General features: G+C 32.5%; 1 protein-coding gene across 2 annotated transcripts in view; it reads right to left on the reverse strand.

Annotated features, from left to right (window-relative positions):
- The window catches only part of LOC144855953 (uncharacterized), a 42,197-nt gene that overhangs the window by 6,353 nt on the left and 12,590 nt on the right, over positions 1-23,254 (reverse strand). For both annotated transcript variants that reach the window (XM_078713919.1, XM_078713918.1), the window contains exons 6-14: positions 19,793-20,003; positions 13,915-14,104; positions 10,715-10,881; positions 8,736-9,059; positions 4,372-4,494; positions 3,744-3,829; positions 3,215-3,437; positions 2,891-3,100; positions 4-2,688 (exon numbers count right to left, since the gene is read on the reverse strand). In XM_078713919.1, coding sequence (XP_078570045.1) covers positions 4-2,688; positions 2,891-3,100; positions 3,215-3,437; positions 3,744-3,829; positions 4,372-4,494; positions 8,736-9,059; positions 10,715-10,881; positions 13,915-14,104; positions 19,793-20,003 — 4,219 coding nt within the window. The remainder of the gene's footprint in view (positions 1-3; positions 2,689-2,890; positions 3,101-3,214; positions 3,438-3,743; positions 3,830-4,371; positions 4,495-8,735; positions 9,060-10,714; positions 10,882-13,914; positions 14,105-19,792; positions 20,004-23,254) is intronic.

Below are 23,254 nucleotides of genomic sequence, written 5' to 3' on the forward strand. Positions count from 1 at the left end.
TACCTGTGCAAAATTTATTTGGGTAGGTTCTGGAGTGCTTAATGCCGTCTCTGGTGATAAGCCCATTTGTCCTGAATCAGCCTGGAAAGGTATAACATGACTAACATTGGTTACAGTTGCTTGTGCCATCTCTGCTGTAATGCTATCTGGTGTTCCTCGTTCACTTCCAGATATGCTACTTTTACGATCAAATGGATATGGTGCAGTTAAAGATACAGCCTCTGCAAGTGGTATAGAGTCTGATCTCTCAGATTCATTCACTGATGTTTGTGGGCTGACAGCAGGTAGAGGCCTGTGTTGCTCATGATCAAACTTCTTCAGACTTTCAACTGCTGTTTGTTCCTTTTCTGGTATGCTTTCAATTTTGTCTTGGTTTTCATCTGGTACTGGTGAATCTTCTTTGGATGTGGTAATATTTAGCACTTGGAAACGCCCTACATTTGTTACAGTTTTGGTTTTATCAGTTTCAGGGCTAGGTGTTTTTTCATCTGACTTGTCAACCATAACAGTTTCTGGTGAATTCTCTTTTGTTTCTTCAGCAGCAGCTGGAGATACCTTAAAGCGTCCAACAACTACAGGTTTTTCAGGTTTTTGTCCTTCTAAATCAGTTTCAGAAGCTGATGTTTTAGCATTTTCAACTGAGCTTTCATGTGATTGATCAGTTGTTTGACCATCTCCAACTTTTTGAACAGAGAACCTAGATTGACCAACATTATCACCCTGTGGATTTTCTAAAGATTGTCTACGAGCTTCCTCAATATCTTTGGCTTTGTCTTTTGCTACTTGTTCTAGTGTGTCCTTATCGAAAGAATTCTGTGAACTTGAAACTTGTTCAGGTGGGGAAGTATTAAGTTCATGATCAGAGGCTGTCCTTTCAATGGGTTTCACTACTCCTGTTTGGTCATTTGGATGTCGTTCCATTGCTTGATTCAAAAGCATTCTCTTTTCTTGATCAGACGTCTTTCTCTCAAGCTGAGGGTGCATTTGTGATTGCATTTGTATGTATGTGCTTCCTGTAGTACTCTGAACAGATTGTGGAGTCTGTACGCCAGGAAATTGTTGCGGTTGCTGGGAAGACACAGCTGAATTATGAAACATCTGTTGCTGCTGCTGTTGTTGTTGCTGCTGCTGCCCTGTAAATTGACCCATTGCAACATTAGAAACTGGTTGCTGAATAGCTCCAGGTATGTTTTGACCAATTCCCCCTGTGGTTGGTGGAACAAAGGCAGAACCACCCTTACCTGGCTTCTTGGAAACCTTGGTTAGTTTTTCATCCAAATCTAACAAGGATGCACCACCTTTCCCCTGACTTTGGCTAACTGACTGCTGGTTTCTTTGGCCTGGTTGACTAGCTGTCCAATTTTGATTAGTTCCTTCTGGTTGTTGGTTTGGTACCATTTGACCTGGTTGACCAGCTATCCAAGTTTGATTTGATCCTTCTGGTTGTTGGTTTGGTACCCTTTGACCTGGTTGACCAGCTATCCAATTTTGATTAGTGCCTTCTCGTTGTTGGTTTGGTACCCTTTGACCTGGTTGACCAGCTATCCAAGTTTGATTAGTTCCTTCTGGTTGTTGGTTTGGTAACCTTTGACCTGGTTGACTAGCTATCCAAGTTTGATTAGAACCTTCTGGTTGTTGGTTTGGTACCCTTTGACCTGGTTGACTAGCTATCCAGGATTGATTAGAACCTTCTTGGATGTTTTGCTGATACACTTGACCAGGAGGTTGAGATTGAGCAGGCTGAGACGGATACATGTTTTCATGATATATTTGTTGGCTAGCATTAACTGACTGAACTGGAGTCGGCTGTTGGTAAACAGCAAACACTTGCTGTTGATGACCTGATTGTTGAGGCTGGAAACCTTGAACTTGCCCAGTCTGAACTTGCCCAGACTGAAACATAGGCTGAGATGCTGCAACATGAATGACATTGCTTTGTGATGGGATTACAGTAGGTGGGCCAGGGTGAATGACGCCGCTTGGTTGAGATGAGTGAATAACACCTCCCGGCTGGCCTTGATGAATTATACTACCTGCTTGAGCCTGGTGAATAACACTTCCAGACTGCGTCTGGTGAATAACATTGCCAGGCGTAGCCAGAACAATGCTTCCTGGCTGTGCTTGGCCTCCAGCATCCTGATGATAAATAACTTGTTGTTGTCCATCCATCTGACCAGTGTTAATGACCTGTGGTTGTGTCTGAATATACATCTGTGTTGTACCACCAGGCGGAGCACAGCCTCCTTGGACTACAATGGAACCAACTTGAGGCGCAATAACAGTGCCCTGAGACACCATCACAGTAGCACCTTGAGGCTGGTGAGATGAAGCATGCTGATAAGCGCTGCTACCAATTGTAGATACTGGATTGGCAATTGTGTTCTGAACAAAATACTGCTGTGATACCATCGGCACTTCTGAAGCAGCTACAGAGTTTAGTTTTTGATTAGCCATTTGCTCAAATGCTGGATTTAAGTTTGAAGATCCCGCTGATGATGACAAATCTACTTGGTGTACTTCAGAAATGGGGTCGGTAACAGTGGCATCTCTTGGCGTGCTTCCGTTTGATGTATTCTCAACAGGACTACCGGTTCCTTGTTTTTGCTCTGCACTTGATACCAAATCACCTGGCGGCTCTTTCTTAGGAGATGGCATTACAGTTTCTGGCTGCTTCTTAGCTATTTGTGTCTGTGAATTCAGAAAATATAAGATATACATAAAAACTTAATTTTAGAGTTGCATCTTGGCCCTATAAAAGAGTCTTATATTGGTGCAATTTATTGTAATATGGCTTACAACAAAATTGGTTCTTTAAAAAGCTTATGTTGTTCAGTAGATCTAAAGATCTATGAAATATTAAAAAAAGATTCCATGGTAGTAGAAAATTCACCTGAACATTAGTATCCTCATCAATATCAATTGGTACCACTATCCGATTCTGAGTTGCTGCAGACTTAGGACTTGATGGTGGTACTGGTCGTTCTAGTTCACCAGGTGGTGAGATGGCTGCTGGTCCTTTTAGTTTGCATTCTTCACAGATCTTATGGAGTTGGTCGATCAGAAGAGCCTTGTATGTTTCACTGAGCATGCCGCCCTTAATCTAGAAAAACAAAATATAACAATAATTACAAATACGTACAGAGTATTCAGTAATTCAGTTGCATCATTAATATAGAATTTTTCCTCAATAAAAAAGATTCAACAACAAACTTACAAAATCTAAAGCCATTTCTTCAGGGTTGTCATCCTCGTAACTAAATCTGAACGTTACTTGTTGGCCATTGTGATTCGTGAACGCACACTCCAATATTTCCTTATCAAATGATATGACTGATACTTTTGGTGGACGATCTTTGGTCCTTTTCAAGCTTTTGTGCCTTTGTTTTCGTTCTTCTTTGCTTTTGTCTCTCTTTTCTTTATCACTAAGCTGTTGACTTCTGTGAAAAATAAATGGTTTACTGTTAAGTATTACTATATGGAATTACTACTATAGATTGACTGTTATTGATGGTATTGATTAAACATTTAAAGTTTCATATTAAATGTTTCTACATTTGGTGGCAGACTTCCAGCTTGTTTTCACCCTATTCCTGTCTTAATCCCTTTAAACTAGTTACATATCGTAATCTGTTTGGTTTTGAATTGTTTTTATTTAAATTTTGGGGAGGGTTTCTTTAATCCAGTATAGCAGACACCATATAGAGTGTGTGTTATGTATTTTTTAATAAAGAAGTATGTAGTACCCGTCATCAGTAAGAGATGCCTGGCTGTCATTAGCAGCATCCTTTTCTGTATTGCCTGTAAATTTGACTGTCTGTTGTGCTTCAATCTATAAGAAAATAATAGAAATCAATGATCAAGGAGAGTTTACCATTAAATATTTGTTTGTTTGTTTCATTTATTTACTTTCCACACATTGAACAAAAGGAACAGATATATATATATATCAGTCACTTATGTTTTACATTTCACCTGAAGAGTGCGGCCAGCTACATGCTGGTCGTACGAAACAAATTTGTAGTGATTAAAACAATGAAGTAACCAAGTTTTCTGCTGTTATTTTATTTATTTATGCTCTACCTTGGTATTGAGCACTCTATCCTAACGGTCTGATAATTTCAACCTGAATATATATATATATATATATATATACTATAAAACTGAGCTTAGATTATTTTAACTTAATTGGTACAGATTTATAGATTCAAGGCTCCATTTAATTGTGGGGCTCTGCTCAGGGTATTTTAAATATGTCCTTTTTGTTACACTGCAATTGTTTATATAGTGGCTTTTATTCTACAGAAATAAAGTTTATTATTAGTACTGTATTTTTCGAAAGGATGGAATTTAACTACCATATCAATAGATTACCTGTATGACTTCTGCTTTTGGCGGTTGCTGTACCATACCTGGACCAACAACATATTGCTGACCTAACGAGGTAGGCTGCTGACCACTAGCTGGTTGGTTGTACTGTACAGTTCCTTGAACATACTATATTGAACATCAAAAGTTTGTAGTTACAGTACAGTAAAAAATATCAATTAAACTAGATTTTATAGGTCCATTATTGAAACAGAATTTTAAAAAATGATTGCAAGGTGGAGAAATATACATGTTAATATTAAATAAAATACTAATAGTTAAATATACATTTAAAAATGTATGAAAAATATAGCTGTAGTTAGAACATTGCTTATATGGTGAAAAGCTTTAAATAAATAAGTATAAAATACAGACACTGAAAAAAAAAGCACTTGTGTTAAGAACCTCCTTAAAAGGGGCTACTTTGATACCAATGCATGTTACAGAATAAGTGTGATAAGATAAGGGCTCTACTGTATAAATTCATCATTTGGTTTTTAACTGAAGGCACAGTTGTCTAAACATGTGATTTACTAAACTAGCGTTCATTCCTCAGCAAATTTATACAATGTATTCCGTCAGGCCATAAGACAATACTATTAAAAGTCTGTGGATGAGTCATGTGAGTAGTGCCCTTCGGACAGTTGCAGACAATGGCGGAAATGGAATGCTCACAATTCAACTGACGTCATCTAACAAACACTTGGTTCAGTTCCTTTAACAAGCTCACATTTATTTATTCAACTGTTTTTTTTAATTTATTGAGATAAAAAAAGAGGAAAATTAGGAATGTAACTAATGTACATCTATGAGATCACAGTGATTGGGTTTTTTAATAGTACGTTAACAGCTTGTGGTGGACAACAAATGCAAAAAGTTCCTATCAATGCTATCTAGGTTATTAATGTCACCCAACTTTGTTCCTCTGTTCCTCACATTTTTAACCTACATTTACTAGACAACAAGTGATGGCACATCTCAAGCTAGCTAGCCTAATTGTGTAGTTTTAAAATAAATACGATTTTTAAGAAAGTGTATACATGCTTTTGCGACATAATAAGATTAATTTATCATGCTATAATAAGTGATAGCAAAATCAGGTGTAAACACAATCCACTATAAATAGCAGGTTGGTGATTGTTATTTTGTCTACAAGCTGTTGTTGTATAAGTAGGTTTGTCAGCGATATTAAGGCCATCAAACAACAGCTTGTGTTAATGACATCATAAATGTATTGTTTTAGTGATAATTGCTATTGTTTACGCTTAGATTATGATGTCATAACACCATGTGACAAGACATCGCTAACAAATAAGTATACTAAAGAAAAGTATAATATACATAATAATTATAGGTATATTAAAAAAGAAAAAATTAGTATAAAACTAGAAACATTCTGATAAATTTGTCAAAGAATAATGTTAGTACCATAAAATTACAGTTCAAGAAAAAATCGTACAAAATTAAGTTTTGGGTCGAGGGGTAATTTTACACATGCCTTGAATGTTGGAAATCGTGGGTGCATATGTAGAGGCGACACTCCTGGTGACGGCGACCTCAAGCCTAGGACCTCAGGCTGGTAAATGCTCTAAAAATACAATTGTATAGCAAGAATACAGTGAATACAAGAAAAAGAATTCATAGCAAAAAACCAAATCAATAACTATTTAAAGTTATAATGTAATATATCGCACTGCACAGTATGTTGCTCAGTCTAAAATGAAAATGAAAAATTTAAAAAAAAAATTATCAGATGTTTTAAGCGCTCATAGAATGTTATTACAATTTCCACAAAATTAAAATTTAATTTGTTTAATTTTCTAGATCGTTTGATGCAAGGTCAATCTATCTTTCACTCCATGTGACTATCTTAGGTCAAGCTAAAATACAGCAATGTTCATTATACTGATCTAAGAAAACGGGTATAAAGTTTATTATAACCTAAATAAAATCTTACTTAATTGACATGGCATTTGTAGAGGCTTAAAGTTTGTGATAATGGTACAATTAAAATAATTCAAAACAACCTGAATTTTTCATTGATCTAATTTTTACAAATTATTTCTTAACCCTTTATTTTCTTTTAGATCATCTACAACATTTCTTTATGTTCATGAATATATAGGCTTAACTAATGAATCTATTGAATGCTGGGATACTAACACACATGTAATTAATGTGCACCAGAATGTATGACTCATTAGTATGTGCCTTTGTACTAATGTGCTATTTCCTATGTTACTTCTTTATGTTATACACATAGTGGTGTAGGCCTACGACAAACCACCATGTATAGTATTTGCACTTGGGTGGGTGAATGTAGTGTGATTGAATAACATACAATGAAAAGTGGGAAGAGTTGCAAGATATTGTATTTGAGTACATGTTGGTTGGTAGCATACACTGGGAAAAGTGTTGGAAGGACCACTGTTTGAAATATAATGTGTATGTCATCTGTCTGGGCTGTGGTGATTTTGAGGTTTTTATCCCATAAACTAGCTAGACAAGTTAAGACCTTTACTCCAAAACAAGTATAGACACAATGCACTATTGTTATTGTCTCTTTTTAAATTGTAATTCAAACATCCAAAACGACAATGAACCTGTCCCAAATTTTTACGGAGAATGGTATATCATCATTTAACAAACCAAAATGACAAGTAGAATAAATCTGAACCTGTCATTTCCTGTCTGACAAATTGACCCCGTTTTTAGTAAGGGTAAACATTTTTTTTTTTTTTTAAAGATTCCAATATGTTGGAGCTATTTAATATATTAATTATAATTATAAATTGATTTTTTAAATGTTTGTTACAATTCATGTAAAAATGTGTAAAAATAAAGAACAAGTAGTTTAGATTTTGATAACATAATAGCTTTTTAATTTCTCTTTAATTAAAGCTGATGCTACTGTAAGAAATGATACTATGAATCGCGGAACACCGAGATGAAAATAGTTTTATAATCAGATACCTACACAAACGAAAACTAACTTTGACCTTTGTTCAATTAAAAACTTCTTTCGTTCCAATTGTCTAATGACATGTAGGTAAACCTATTGATATATTCTTTGATGACTGGCACATCATTTTTTTTCTTTGAGTGATGGTGAGTCAGAGGTAGACATTTCCTGGGTCATTTTAAGAGGCAGCTGCCTATGAACATCTCTCTCTAAAGGGGCAAGGGTGAAATTATTCAACCAGTTTCAAAATAACAAAATACGCATCCTATTTGTTTCATATCTTCTTCAAAATCCTGTTAAAAATAATATTAACATTTTCAAGAAATGTGTACACACTTTGGATAAAACTGTTTATGTTCAATCCAAAAGCTGGATTAGGTATTGGTGGTCCTGTCCTGGTATTATAGAAATGCTATTATTATTAAAGTGCCGTATAAGAGTATATATTATATATAATCTGTATGGGTTTGAGCAACCTCCTATATCAAGTTTCTATATTGTTGAGACTTTAAACTTTAATTTGAATCTACAAATCAATTAACTTTAGGTCAAGCAAGCACATTGAAATCTACTATTCTATTACAGCAATAAAATATTAGCCATTAGATGAACTTGTTGCTAATTAACAACTAGGAGGGCAGATACCAGCTGTACATTAATTGGTATTAGTGCATTATTAATGTCCTATTGGGCAAATCAGGTACGGAAATGAATATAGAATGATACATGAAGAATGTTTATAACAATAATAAGCATATAATGAGTTGTCGAGAATAACAGTTTAGACAATTTATTAAAAATTATGAAATTATGTCCAGTTGGATCTAATATATATTCTGTAACCAGTGACCTCATGGCATGATGACATCACAAACAAACAACCTCATGACATGATGATTTCTAATGTGACCAATAAAATGCCAGTTAAAATCATCCACGAAAGAAAGCATTATCAAAAAGGCTAATAGTTGATTGTCACTTTATGATGAAATCATAACATGTGACCTTTTGGTGATATGATGATGTCATCATGTGTCAAGACCACCAACAATATCAATACCATAACCTAGCTACCCCAGTTAACAGTGTGAGTGTCCTGTGGTACACAGTACTCATTGGTGTGTTACGCAATCAGAACTGTAGGCTATGGCGTTTGAAGTAATTTAATACAAACATTGAAAGCCAGACACAGTGGGAAAACAATTTTAGTTGATAAGATGAAATATACTGGTGTTGGTTTCTCTACTTTTTAGCTTTTAAGTATGGTAATATACCATGTACTAGCATTCTAATTTTTAAAATGTAAAGTTATAAGGCTGAAGAAATCAAAAATGAAAACAAAATTAAACTTTCTGAAAAAGAAATGGAATAAATTCAATTAAAATATAATAAGAATATTTTCCAATACCTGTTGAAACTGTTGATTTGTAAATTGAAACTGTTGTGGCTGTTGCTGAAACTGCTGTGTCTGTTGCTGAAATTGTTGAGTTTGTTGCTGTTGCTGAAACTGCTGTGTTTGTTGCTGTTGTTGTTGCTGAAATTGCTGCGTCTGCTGTTGCTGGAATTGTTGTGTTTGTTGCTGTTGAAACTGCTGTGTCTGTTGCTGCTGTTGCTGGAACTGTTTCTGTTGAAACTGTTGTGTCTGTTGCTGCTGTTGAAACTGTTGGTTCTGTTCTGCATATTGCACTTGGTCACTTGGTGGGTAGTTGCCAGACTGAGCTTGCGTGGTTTGCTAAAAGAAAAGGTAGCCGTTTTAAGGTATATGTTTGTTGTCAGAACATTTTCTGTTCTTGTTTACTAGTAGTTGCCGAACAAATTAAACTGGAAAAGAGGAAACAAAAACAATGTTGTTAGTGTATATGAATATTGAAACTATTAACTATAAGCTGTCTTTGTCGTTTCAATTAATCTTTATAATGCAAAAAGGGTTATCTGAAAATAATAGATATCAGCGAAATATTTCTTAGGATGATATTGATAATGCAAAAGTTTAAATAAAAAGTTGTGTATCATTTTATTATAATGCTTTATATTAATAATTTACATAGCATAAATTAACATGGCTTGAACGCATAAACTTGTCTTTAATATGTTGGTAGCATATGATTCAATTCAGACCATGCATCAATAATTTTAGCCTCTAGCAATACACAATACGAATGCAGAACTAACAGAGAAATATATCAATATTTAAGGCTGGATATTGCTTATATTTTACCGTGGCAAAGTTTATCAATATGTTTATGAGATGACATCATCAGAAAGATGATTAGATTTCTTTATATCTGAAGTTGTAATGTTACAAAAAAAACTTGTATGTTAAATGAACACAAGGAGAACTAAATCTAGGCTAGTAACACATTTTAAATTAAAGATTAAAGATCAGAGATATCATTTTCCTTTCACATTTTACATGCACACACCCTAGAGGTATATTCTCACAAGATCTGTACTAAATTCATAATGTTTTTGCCTTCTGTATTACATACAGTAGATTCTTTTTTCTATTGATTATATATTCTTTTTTCATCATTCCAACTAAAATAAGCTAGGCCAACATAAAATCATTGCTGCACTAAGAGCTATTACTTCATTCATCAAATCTATCAATCACTGCCCTTCCTTTATGTGAGTGTCACCAGTACTATTATTAGTAGTTGACCAATATGAACACATGTTCACAAAGTTATTTTAAATATATATTTGTCTGTTAGTTAGACACTACAAACAAACGTGTTATATGATATATCACAATACATTGCTCATAGTTCTACATGGCTAGATGACCTGATCCAATGGACTAGTTCGTAAAATATATTTTACTAACTAAAGTGCCACTTGGCTTGCACAATAAAGTTAGAATACATGTTAGCTCCAGTTATTGTGAGATCTTGTGCTAATTTTAACTAGCCTAACTCGGCATAAGTAGGCAGGCTAGCCCATAGTGTGTTTAAATACATAGCATACTACAATAGTCCTTGATTTATGCATGTCAAATGGTGCTTTTCTCAATGACTCAATAATGCTATGTAAATGTATTATGATACAATGTTGAAAATCAATCAAGGAAACACAGTTGAGACCCTTGAGGGCAGCTGTTACCATGGAGCATCGCCGATCAATCTGGTCAGCAGACAGAATCCGTTTTTAGAATATTCTAATAACATTTTTATGCAATTCAGCTTCATCATGATCTATTTTAAATTCAGTTCATTTCAGAATAATTTCATAGATATTTATAAGCTGAAAGAAAAACACATCTTGAAACTCGCCTTTATACAATACATTGTTCTTAATTTGTTCTATCATATTCACTTATTTTTGATAAACTATTGTCAATAATTATTATTAAACCCAATTTATTTTACTTCTGCCAAATTGTATTACCTGTGGTATAGTCTGCGACACGTTTTGTTGGTAGGGCTGGTTTGCAAATTGTTGAGAGCCGGACCGCTGACACGCGTTTGGCACAAACGACTGTGATGATGAATGGCCTTTGCTGGAGTGATCCACTGACCCACCCATACCACTATCAGAGGTAGCAGTTGATTCAGCTGCAAAATACAGACAAAATATTGGTTATATTACTGTGAATCTAAATAAGGTCATTATTTAATGTTATGCATGACAAAGGTCATAGGTTAACAATCCTGGTTGGGTCAAATATCTTGATCTTCAATTTCAAGTTTTATCATGTCTTTAAATTGACAGTTAAGCAGTAAATTCTTAACATTCTAAGTAATTACTATCTAATAGGTTTGTCAATATAGAATATTCCAATATTCATCTACAGTACAGTAAAAAAATGACATCTCTGGCTAAAAAATACATATTTAGAGATTATCAATAACGTGTCTTTACAATATTCTGGGGGAAGAAAGGGGTCCATCCAAAAATATTTAACAAAAAGATGCTTGAAAAGTACCCTGACAAAACTCCACGGATGCGAATGGAAATGACACGTTTAAAATGGGGGTAGACAAACCATTTCAAAGCGTTAAATCCCTTTAAACCTTCTATCACGTGTCTGGACATACGACCTTAAAATTTACACTTATTATCTTATTACAAAATATGACACTTAACAAACTGTGAATATTCATGAATCTGGATTTACTCAACGCGATTTCCTGTCACGCATACAACATATTGTTAATAACCCATCAACAAATTTAGTTAAAATATAATATTAAGTTATGAAATCCTTGGTTGTTATTAAATAGGTGGAATAATATTTATCATTATAAATTAGTTTTTTCGTCATTACTAAATAGGTTAATTTTTCTTGAGAATTACTTATTACTATTTTCTTTTTTTTTTGTTTATAGAACTTGTAAAAACTGAAGTCTTCACAAAATTTAATAGAATCATTTTTGCTAACTAGTTCACATATAATCCAACCCCCTTGCATGGGACATGCCAATGAAAATATGGAAGTTTAACTTCAAAATAGTAATGTACTATTAAATGTATTATTAAGGGTGGCGTATCCGAGTCAAAGAAGCCAGAGCAAGCTCGACATGATGATGATTATATAAATATGCCTTTGTAAACTAAGCCGGTAAATGTATAGTCTAATACTTTTAATTGCGAAATGTCATAAACTTGTCAAAGAAAAAGTTTTACATTTTTTTTTATAGAATTAATGTTGTTACATTTCAATAAAAATTGCAATAAAAATATGTTTAGCTTGACTTGATGATAATCAATTATATTATTACCATAATTAATGTGCCTTTGAACTAAGCCGATAATTACATATTTATAGTTTATCCTAATTTTTGTAATTAATTGTACAAATTTGATTAACACTTTCTATTGTCTGTAATCATATAATCTTGCAAGTTTCCTTTACAATGTCTTTGACCAAAACTTTTCTTGGATGGTCAATTAATTTTCAACCAAGACCGAGAAATATGAACTACGTCCAGCTCTCCAAAAATTAAACAAAGCGTCCAGTTCTGGTGTCCAGTTTTCTGTATATGTCTGATTTTAAATTATTTAACTCTAGATTTAATATATATGAGAGAATTGGTTTTTTTTTACTCATTACACGTACAGTCATTAGTATTTTTATAGTAATTGATACCAAGGACATCCTATTAAAATATGAAAAAGCAATTTTACACAAACTAATTGGTAATTACCTAGTAATTCTCATCAAACAAGACAGAAATTATGATTATAAGGTTATTTTTTTCTTTGCGACTAACATTTTCAATAAAATTAATTTCAAATTTTGTTTGAAAATAAACGACACATGAATTTTCGATTTGAAACTAAATATAGCACCATTTTTTTAATAAATAAGACTTGGTAAATATTTTATTGGAGAGATGTAAATATATTATTAGAAAGATAACAACAAGTTATTGGCTAAATTCTATAAATAAAACAAATCTATTTTTGAAACCTACACAATTAGTTTTATTTTAGAATAAGACATCATTATTCTTTGTATGGCAAGCATACAATAATATTCATTAGGTACATTTTATTTGTGCAAAAGTACATTCTGAGGCTTCTGGCACTTCCATTGGGATCATTATTAGGCCGGGTCTTTTGAACATAATGCTTTCTTTAAGCTACTATTGCCTTCTAATTAGTTTTATCATCAATGTTCAAATCGATGTCGGTAAGTGTCCTCGAAGGCTTGCACAGTACATTCAATGAGGCGTAGTGCTACTGTGTATTGCTTCAAATCTTATTAATATTAGGTCGGGTATTATAAACAAACGCTTGTTTCCCTAGGCTGCAATTTTGTTTAATAATTAGCAAAGGTTTAATTCGAATTTCACTGCCATATGTCATGTGCAGTGTATAGAATTTATATTCATGGTAGTGTGCATTATGCAATACATTGTTGTCATATGCCTTGACGGCAGGTGATTCAATCTGTAAACAACACTATAATCTTGGAATTCTAAGGTACATTTGTTGGTTTCAATATGGATTCTAAATTAGTTCCTGTTCAGTGTTATTGGAGATTAAGCATTTTGGTAGCAAATTTAAGTTGTTAAAATCTTGATTCTAGTTAATGTATTCGTCAAACGTTTTTTTGTCTTCCTTACACATAGCAATACTGAACATCACCAATTAAGGTCTGTTAAAATAAATTAAATTCTAGACTACTTCTACTAAGAGCAACGACATTCTGACATTATTAAAAGTCTACCTGCCAGTGTTACACTCGTCAACTCTTGGTATGTTATATAAGCCCTGTAAAATGTTATGGAGACTGCAAACAATTTTGGTTTGAAATAAAAGGTATGAAACGCAATGCTAATTTTTGCAGGCTAGTTCTTGATTTATTAACACCATAAGAATTTAGTGGTTATAATGAACTGTTTTAGCGGTATGCAACAATAGCCTGTAAATTAACAATGCTCTAATAGTGATGACTCAAGCAAGTTGGTGAATCATTCTTATTCCTTAGTCTATTATGGAAAGTAATGCCACAGTTCAGTTAATAAATAAATGGTATGCAACTGAAAAAGACGATTAGCTTTTCAGTCAAATTGACTATGGATAGATTTATGCAGAAAAAAATGAAAAACAGAATAACGAAAGAATATAATTAAGCATACCATCAGCATCTCGTTCATGTTTTTCTATACGGTCTCTTTCCTGTCGATCTTGTTTTTCTTTTTCCAGTCGTTCCTTCTCTTGTTTTTCTTTGTCTTTCTTCTCATGCGTCTTTTTTACTTGTGCTAGCCTTTCACGTATACTCCTCGCTACGGTCTTCTGATCTTCTTCATTTAGAAATCCTGACTTCACCTAAAAATAAAAAGATTTTGTACGTAATGCAATATATTGGTCTATTTCATACAAACAGCAAATTGGTAGATGATTTTGAATAAAATATAATGCTATCTAGAATTTAATTCTTAAAATATTAATTGAAAATTACAATATGCATATGATTACATTATATAAGCAGATTATACATAAATAATGCATATTCAAATTACAATAGGATTAACATGTATAAATAATAATAATAATAATTATGTAAATGAAAAGTGTTAAGTGAAGATCAAAACATATTGTTGTAATTTACTCTTTATTCAGTCATTTTAAAGGGTGGGCAGGCCTCAGAGAAAATACATCAAAGCAGAATAACAAGTATAATAACAACTTATTTTTTCCTTCCTGTTTCAAATGACAACCAATCAATCGTCATACAAATAACAATGTTTTTGTATAAAATTCAAAACAATTGGTAGATTAATAGTTACCGGTTTTCATGAAAATACTTGTGTAACAAATTAGTTTTTTCGTAGCACAGTAAATACTGCAATTACATCGTTTGATTTTTCTCTGACGTAATTTTGAGTTAATCATTTACCTTATAGTGTATTTTAATTTGTCTATCCTCTAATTCTATCTCATGAAATTTAGGGATCACATCTGATGAATATACTGTACAGTAAAGATTATTTGGTTTTATTTGCTAGCTCATTGTTTCCAAAAAAGCCAGAACTGCATAAAGAGTCCAGAAGTGGTCTCTCATTTAAAAGAGAGGGCAAACCATTTTTTTTAAACTAAATTTCAAAACATACTGTAAATATTACAGTTTTTATGATTTCTTTGTATAGGATCAAACTATAATAATTAATTATCTATATTAGCATAATCAAATTTCTCAGATGCTCTGTAGTCAGATCATTTCAATAAAACTTGCTGGTATAAAAAACATCTGAATAAAAATTATTATTATTAGATGTTAGATCTCCAACCATAACGAAGGCCGAACAACACTAAAGGGCCACTTGGTTACTAACTCACTCACAGTTTCGGTTGAAAACAAGTTTTTACTTTATCATCTTTCAATACATAAAAATGTGGTGCGTAAAAACTTCTGGTATTAATATGTAAAAGAAGAATATATCTCATGACTTAATATAAAACACTATATTTGGCTAAGGTTTAGACTGATTTATTGGAAAAATGTTTCTCAATTACTTTTTCCAAGTCTTTTTTTAATAATTGCACAACTATGACAGAAAAGAAAAAAACTGCAGTACTCTTCCATCATCCATAACAAATAATTAAATTTTGAAGTAATAACATCCAATTAAAAATGTTATTTTATTTTTGCACGATATCCAAAGGTTAAATTAATGATGCGTACAGAAAAAAATTGATAGTTATGATATTTGACAGATGAGCGCACACACAAACGCAAAGAAGTTCCGTTTTAACAAATGAGAGTGAAGATAAAGTATTGTAACTATTTTTTTATTTTATAGTATTGAGGACATTTACTTAATGGGTGAATAAACCAAGTCAAGTGATAAGGCTAAACAGGACAAACACTATAAAATATTTTATTCACGAAAGCCATTGCAACTTTGTAGAATAAAACACAAAGCGTATAAAATCCCTTTATCTGATATTTTTGGGGCAATAGCAGCCACATCTTCGTGTTGACATTCACTCATTCCTACAAACTTCATTATACAGTTTAAATATATACTGTATTTACTGTATACTGTATAAAATATTGTTAAAATTGTATTTTGTATATGCAAGGCCCAGGGAAGAACAACCATGTGTTGCTCAAGACCTCTGTGGTTAAATAAAGTTGAATTGAATTATGTGTTACAGTACCTAAGAGCAATGGATTAATATCTGAACAATATACATTCTAGATTGGTCATTCGAAGATTATAAATATCAGCATTTTGCTTTTTACACAACCCTGTATCACGTAATTACCATGTGGTATGGGAGACATTACTGCCTGGCATGGTTAATAAACCACCTGATTTACAAATTAATATTCAGCTTGTCAAAAAGGCAACAAAAAAAATGAAAAAAAACGGGGCGATGTATCTTGAATGAGAGTAAACTATACAAAAACACTGTTTTCTACAATTTCTAATTTCTTCCAATGATTGAATGAACCAAAAACTTTGAATTACATCAAGTAATCAGCAAGACATAGCAACACTATGAGTGCAATACTATTGTTTAACATTTTCTACTAAACAAACTAGAACTATACTTGGCAGTATAGAAATTCTGGCCCAGAGGTTAAGAAGAACGACTGTACTAGGTATGATTAAAAACATAATATGTAGGTCAACGTGAGGTCAAACTTATGCCGCAGGCAAATTGTAGGGGTATTTAGCAATAGTTAAGCAGTTTCCTAAAAATAACTTATAGATGAATAATATGACATTGTTGACAGTCATAATTACAGGCGAAATGTAGAGAATGGTAGTACTAGTAGTTAGATTGTGTAAGATGATGCCTGCCTAAGGGTGCAAATAACTGTTAAGGATGACATTGTAAGATAACATATAAGGATGAAGGAAGGTGATATATTACATCAATTGATAATAATAATAATGATGATAATAATCTTGAATATATGTTATACTCAATGCTAAGATGTTTAAATTAGATGTTTTCGAACACCAAATAAACAGAAATTTTCTTTTGAAATACCAGATCTCAGCAATGTTTTGGTCAAGCGGCTAATTTGTGGTTTATAATCAATATATTTTTAGACTAAGTAGAGTAATTACAAGCCGTAAAGAGGGCCACAAGATCATCAGATCATGTCTGATGAGTGCCAAAAACGCTGAGTTAAATAAAGTGATAGTTCCATGTTCTATCTCAATCTATCTAACAGCTGGTAAACTATTCACCATCTGGGTAGAACATGATGTGTTCATTTATATTCAAAATAGGAAATATAAAATGCAGGCAATGTCTTATATCACATGCCTTCTATTTCCACATTATTAAACCTCTGATTACAGACCATTATTTGAAAACATCCCCACTCAAAATTAAAAAATCTTGATGAGACTACGATTTTTTTTTTTTTATGAGTGATGTATGTGTCCAATCTAGTAATGGCTGGTGTTTCAAGAAGGAGGTATTCACTACTGTACATGGAACTCATCAGTACCAGTATTGAATGTTGTCAATAATTGGGGACTTCAGTTGAGAATGGGACATCAAGAAAAGTAGTGATGATAATAAGTTTCTTTTCATGTAATCAATTGGGGAAATTAACAACTTCAGTTGAGAATTACTTGCCCATGGGACATCAAGAACAGTAGTGATGATAATAAGTTTCTTTTCATGTAATCAATTGGGGAAAGTAACAACTTAGTTGAGAATTACTTGCCTATGGGACATCAAGAACAGTAGTGATGATAATAAGTTTCTTTTCATGTAATCAATTGGGGAAATTAACAACTTTAGTTGAGAATTACTTGCCTATGGGACATCAAGAACAGTAGTGATGATAATAAGTTTCTTTTCATGTAATCAATTGGGGAAAGTAACAACTTCAGTTGAGAATTACTTGCCCATGGGACATCAAGAACAGTAGAGATGATAATAAGTTTCTTTTCATGTAATCAATTGGGGAAATTAACAACTTTAGTTGAGAATTACTTGCCCATGGGACATCAAGAACAGTAGTGATGATAATAAGTTTCTTTTCATGTAATCAATTGGGGAAAGTAACAACTTAGTTGAGAATTACTTGCCTATGGGACATCAAGAACAGTAGTGATGATAATAAGTTTCTTTTCATGTAATCAATTGGGGAAATTAACAACTTTAGTTGAGAATTACTTGCCTATGGGACATCAAGAACAGTAGTGATGATAATAAGTTTCTTTTCATGTAATCAATTGGGGAAAGTAACAACTTAGTTGAGAATTACTTGCCCATGGGAGCACAAGCACAGTAGCAATGATAACATGTTTCATTTTCATGTAATCATTTGGGGAAAGATAAGAATTATTATATAAGCACACTAAAAATATAAGTTAAGAAATATATACTGAAGGTATAAAAAAATAATTCTGTCCAACAAATAACAGGAAATTGGGATTTGTAATGGGATTTCTGGTCTCGGCCTAGGAAGTACACTATAGTACCTCGCTATATAAAAATGTATAATACAGCCATTTGATTTCATGGTGTTTGATTTGACTATATTGCGATGAACATTTATTTTCATGTACCTAACTTTTTCTATCGAATCGTCATGTTATTTTGCAGAAATCGCAACAATTTAGAATGTCCAAAAATAAGTGATGTACAAAATTAAACTACCCACGAAAATAAAGGGTTGATTCAGCTCCAAATATGGTGATTCACTGTTGAAAAGGCCAAAGGTAATTTTAAATGAGTAGTTTAAACAATACATAGAATAACTTAACTAGAACGGTCAAAGTAATGAGAAAGTTCACCTTTATCAAGTTGTCAAAGATTAGAAAATCAAAATGGCAAATATTAGTCTAAATGGAAAGAAATTTATGCTTTATGCTTTCTACAATAGGTTAAACAATGGCCGTCGACCTTTCTATTGACCTTTCTGCAGCAAGTAATATGTAATGAATAGAATAAGAAAATTCAGTACTATAATACATTCTTAGAACAAATTATGCTGTATCAGATTTTTTCCATAGCATACCAGCACACTCAGTCAACAAATTTTAGTAAACAATATGGTAATCAAACTGTATGTTACATAATTTTTATTTAAATTTAAATGTGAGTTTCAAAATAGGGTTGATAAACATTTTTGTTATGGTACTTTGCAACTAAAATTATGTGGGTTCTGTTAATTTGCTGGTATATACATGTGGCTTGGTACTTTGCATTTACTAAGGTATATCATGTGGGTTATGGTACTTGGTATACAAATGTGGTTATGGTACTTTGCATAACTAAAATTATGATGGGTTATGGTAAATTGCTGGTATGTACATGTGGGTTGGTACTTTGCATAAACTAAGGTATATCATGTGGGTTATGGTACTTGGTATACAAATGTGGTTATGGTACTTTGCATAACTAAAATTATGATGGGTTATGTTAAATTGCTGGTATGTACATGTGGGTTGGTACTTTGCATAAACTAAGGTATATCATGTGGGTTATGGTACTTGGTATACAAATGTGGTTATGGTACTTTGCATAACTAAGATGGGCTCTAAATTCTGGATTAAAATTTAAAGCCTTCACAAAATGTTTAAAGGAAGAGGGTCATCGTGATAATATGATTCATAAAATACAAACAAAAGGCCAAATATATTTATAAATGTGTCTTTTGCTTGACATTAAATAACAACTGGAAATAAGCCTGTAATCTATTTTTTATTACTTAATACTTGCCTTTGTTACCAAATCTTAATACCATATTCAAAATTAAACTAGAAATATGGCATAGGTCATTGTAAACAGGTCATATATAAAAATTGGTTATTGTTTTTTTTAATTCCAATATTTTAAACATAGAAAATAAAATACAAAATGTATTGTGTTAATTACTAGCTTGTGGTCATCATTTAGTTTTTAGAGTGTAGGTTTATGAGTCAGTTTTAATCCACCAACCCAGCCATCAATCTTAACCAATAGTAAATCAACAGTTCTCTACCATATTTACTACTACTTCTCCTCCCATATACAGATACACCCTCTACTCACCATTTCTGCCGCCACCTTTTCGTGATCATCCTTCTCTAGATCAAAATCAAACTGCAGAGCCTCATTGTCTTTATGTTTGTCTCGTCGCTTCCTCGGATCCTCAATTTTTAGCTGCAGTTGAATACTACCAATATTGCCATCTTCAACTATCTCAACCCGAAATCCGGTGTCATCGAAAAATTCATGATTTAAAAGTTCTTTAATGGTATATCTATGGAAATAAATTATACAGTAATTTAATGAACAGAAATAAATGTTTACAAGCAACAATTTATAGTCAATAAAGTTATTTTATTAATTGTGTTTCGAAAGAAAAAGAATACATTAAAACAGTATTATACAAATATTTAATAATATTTTTTTTTGCATGGATGGATAAAGGTTCAAGAGCATGTCTTTTCCCGGATTTAAAAAAAGTAAAAGAATACATTAAAACAGTATTATACAAATATTTTATAATATTTTTCACAAATTTTCATTGTAGTAACTATGGGCCTGTTTCTGCTGAAAAAATAAATCGATTAAAAAAATAAATGGTTAACTAGATTTAATTCGTCACTATGACGAATTATAGGTTATATGCATTGATTAAAATAAAGATAATTGATTTGTAAAAGATATATTGATTGGTTGATTTTCTCAGAATCTTTAATTATTTATAATATATGCTAGGATCTTGCTAACGCAAATACAATAGCCGGTATCGCAATCCGATCAAAGATCCCTCTGCGTATAATGTCATAAACCACATTTGTTACATAATAATAAAGACATAAGTTTCTTTTTATCTAGATTTCATTATAAATCATGTGTTTAATCTATACACTAAGAAATAAATTTGAACAAACAACACGGATAATAAAAAAAAAATCTTATTTCGTTTCCCAAGTTGAGACTCGAACTCGATACCTTGAAAGCCATAGACACGAGCACAGACCACCGAGCCATACACAACTGACTAAAAGTTGTAGAAAGATTTCTCCGTGTATTTACTATGCAGTAACCCCTTGCAGTAACCACTTTGGTGCAGATAGATTATTACATACCGCAATGAATTAAAAAAATGATGCACTGTCAAACTATATACTTTTAACTTTAATATATGAACATTGTAAGGAAGAAAGTTAATGATAAGTTTGTTATTTCGGCGTAAGAAAATGTCATAATTTGTTTGATTGTCGAAATTAATTTTTTTAAATTTAATATGCAATTAATGATGACTTAATCAACTTTTGTTCTCTTAATTTGATAATAAATTATACATATGATACATACACTTCAAGAAAATGAAATAAAAAATAGGTGTTCCCCAGCATTCTGACGATCTATATTAATTTTAAAATTTAGCATATTTTCACCATTTTGTTAACTTATACATGCGTAGCCTGTCACTTTTGACGTGCTCGTAAAACGCAATTTCGAGTTGAAAAGTGAATCAACTATGATGATATTATTAAAGAAAGGTTGTAATAACAGAAATCGGGCAAAAAGAGTGCGCATTAACGTTTAACGCGCAGTGCGCGTGCAAAAATCTGCGCACTCATGGCAATTTTTTAAACGCTTAAAATTGCCTGAAACGTACTCTAATTTCATCGAAAATAAATTCTGACAATTTTGAACATTTTAAGCGCGCGTACGCATGCGTTATATGCGCTACGCACGTAATTGTATTGCCATATGATGAAATATGACCTGAAATTTATGAGTACCAAATTTTGTTTAAAAGTGATTCATGCTAGTGAAGATATGATTACAAACGTGATTTCGTTAAATCGCGCGTAGACCGCGTAATGTTTGATTGCGCACCGTGAAAACATAACCGCATCGATTCCTGGCCATAAGGAATATACTCTGAAAAATTGACTTAGCTAGATGAAACTTATATCAAGATAATTCACGGACAAAATAGTGCTAAGGAAAGAATAAATAAATAAATAAATAAAGATCCTGACAGAATCAAGAGGTTATATGCATATCATGCATATAACCTAATAATCAATTATTTCTGCTCAGCAGAAACAGGCCGTATGAAGGTTAGGATATAGGTTCAAGAACATGTCTTTTCCCGGATATTTTAAAAATTAAATTACTGTACTTCATAAAATCTAATCAATTTTTTCATTTCAAGTATGCTACTTAAAAACATGAATGTCAACATTTTAACAAATCAATTTTGCTTGATTTATGATTGACAAGTAATAGAAAATGTAATTTAATTTTAAAATACTCATCAGCAGAACGACAACCAATAGCCATCATTCAGTAATGAATCAAGTGAATTTTCAAGATGGTCCCCATCGAGAGGCAGTGATAAGGGATTATCTTGGAAAATGGTTGTATCAGCCTTATGTAAATTCTAATAAAATAAGTCCTTCACAAAGGTGTTGTAAACGCTACCAGAAACACATTTCAATCGATACCACTTCTTTACCTGCTAAATAAATTAAACAGGTTTTTTTTAATGGCGAAATAATCTATAAATATTCCGAAAAATTGATTTGTTTATTACATTAAATCCATGCCATATACCTAAACTCATTCATGGATTTCAACAGCTTTTGTCCAGAGAAATTTCAATGCAAGGTTGCTAACATTATAAGCCAACTTATTTGGAACGTTTAATTGCAACCCCAGTATTTATTAGTAGGATTATAATTTACGTCAAACTTTTTTAACTCAAAATATATTTTTGCTCAGTACAACCATCATATTGTGAGTATTCAATTTTTGGTACTGTAGGTGAAGATTATTTGTTGGGTTTTGGAAGCCCTAGTTTTCAAGAGTCATGATATTCTTTTAGACTGAGTCACAGTGGGGCCCCATAAACCAAACATGTGCATTAATTCCAGCTAAAATTAACCACACATTCTTAGTCATATCATAGAAATACTACAAAATCTCTATGGTCATATCAATAGTGAGTCAAAAGCTCTTTAGGTATGGTTAAGACAGGGACGCCGTTTACAGTACCATACCTTAAGAGCCATCAGCATGGGTTCGACGCCAACTCATTCCTAGTTCTGGTGGTGGGACATGTCTTCTCGTATAAGGACTATATAAATCATATGTCCCGTGTACACAATTTGCCTATGTGCACTTTAAAGAACCAAGTTTCTCATACAAGATGAGTAGGGGATTACTCCAGTGAACTGGTTCACAAAATAGCCCCAGTGTCAGCGTGATTACTACCTATCTGATAAGACTATGATTAATTTACTATTGGTAATCCTTGGCCATGTGCCTAATGCATTTAAAATAAAATATCTCAACACAAGATACAGTATAATAATAACAACTAATCTGACACGATTGGTTACACAATGATTTGACTGACAGAATTTCGGCAATGAATTATGCATGGTAAGAAATCAATGGTGTTTTGTATATGCAAATTTCACAAGAGAAGTAACGGCACGACAAGGTAAATGCAGTGTCAACCAGAATTAACCAAATATTAGGTTA

The sequence above is a fragment of the Antedon bifida genome, chromosome 11 (genome assembly GCF_963402885.1).
Source record: "Antedon bifida chromosome 11, ecAntBifi1.1, whole genome shotgun sequence".
NCBI classification, from domain to species: domain Eukaryota; kingdom Metazoa; phylum Echinodermata; class Crinoidea; order Comatulida; family Antedonidae; genus Antedon; species Antedon bifida.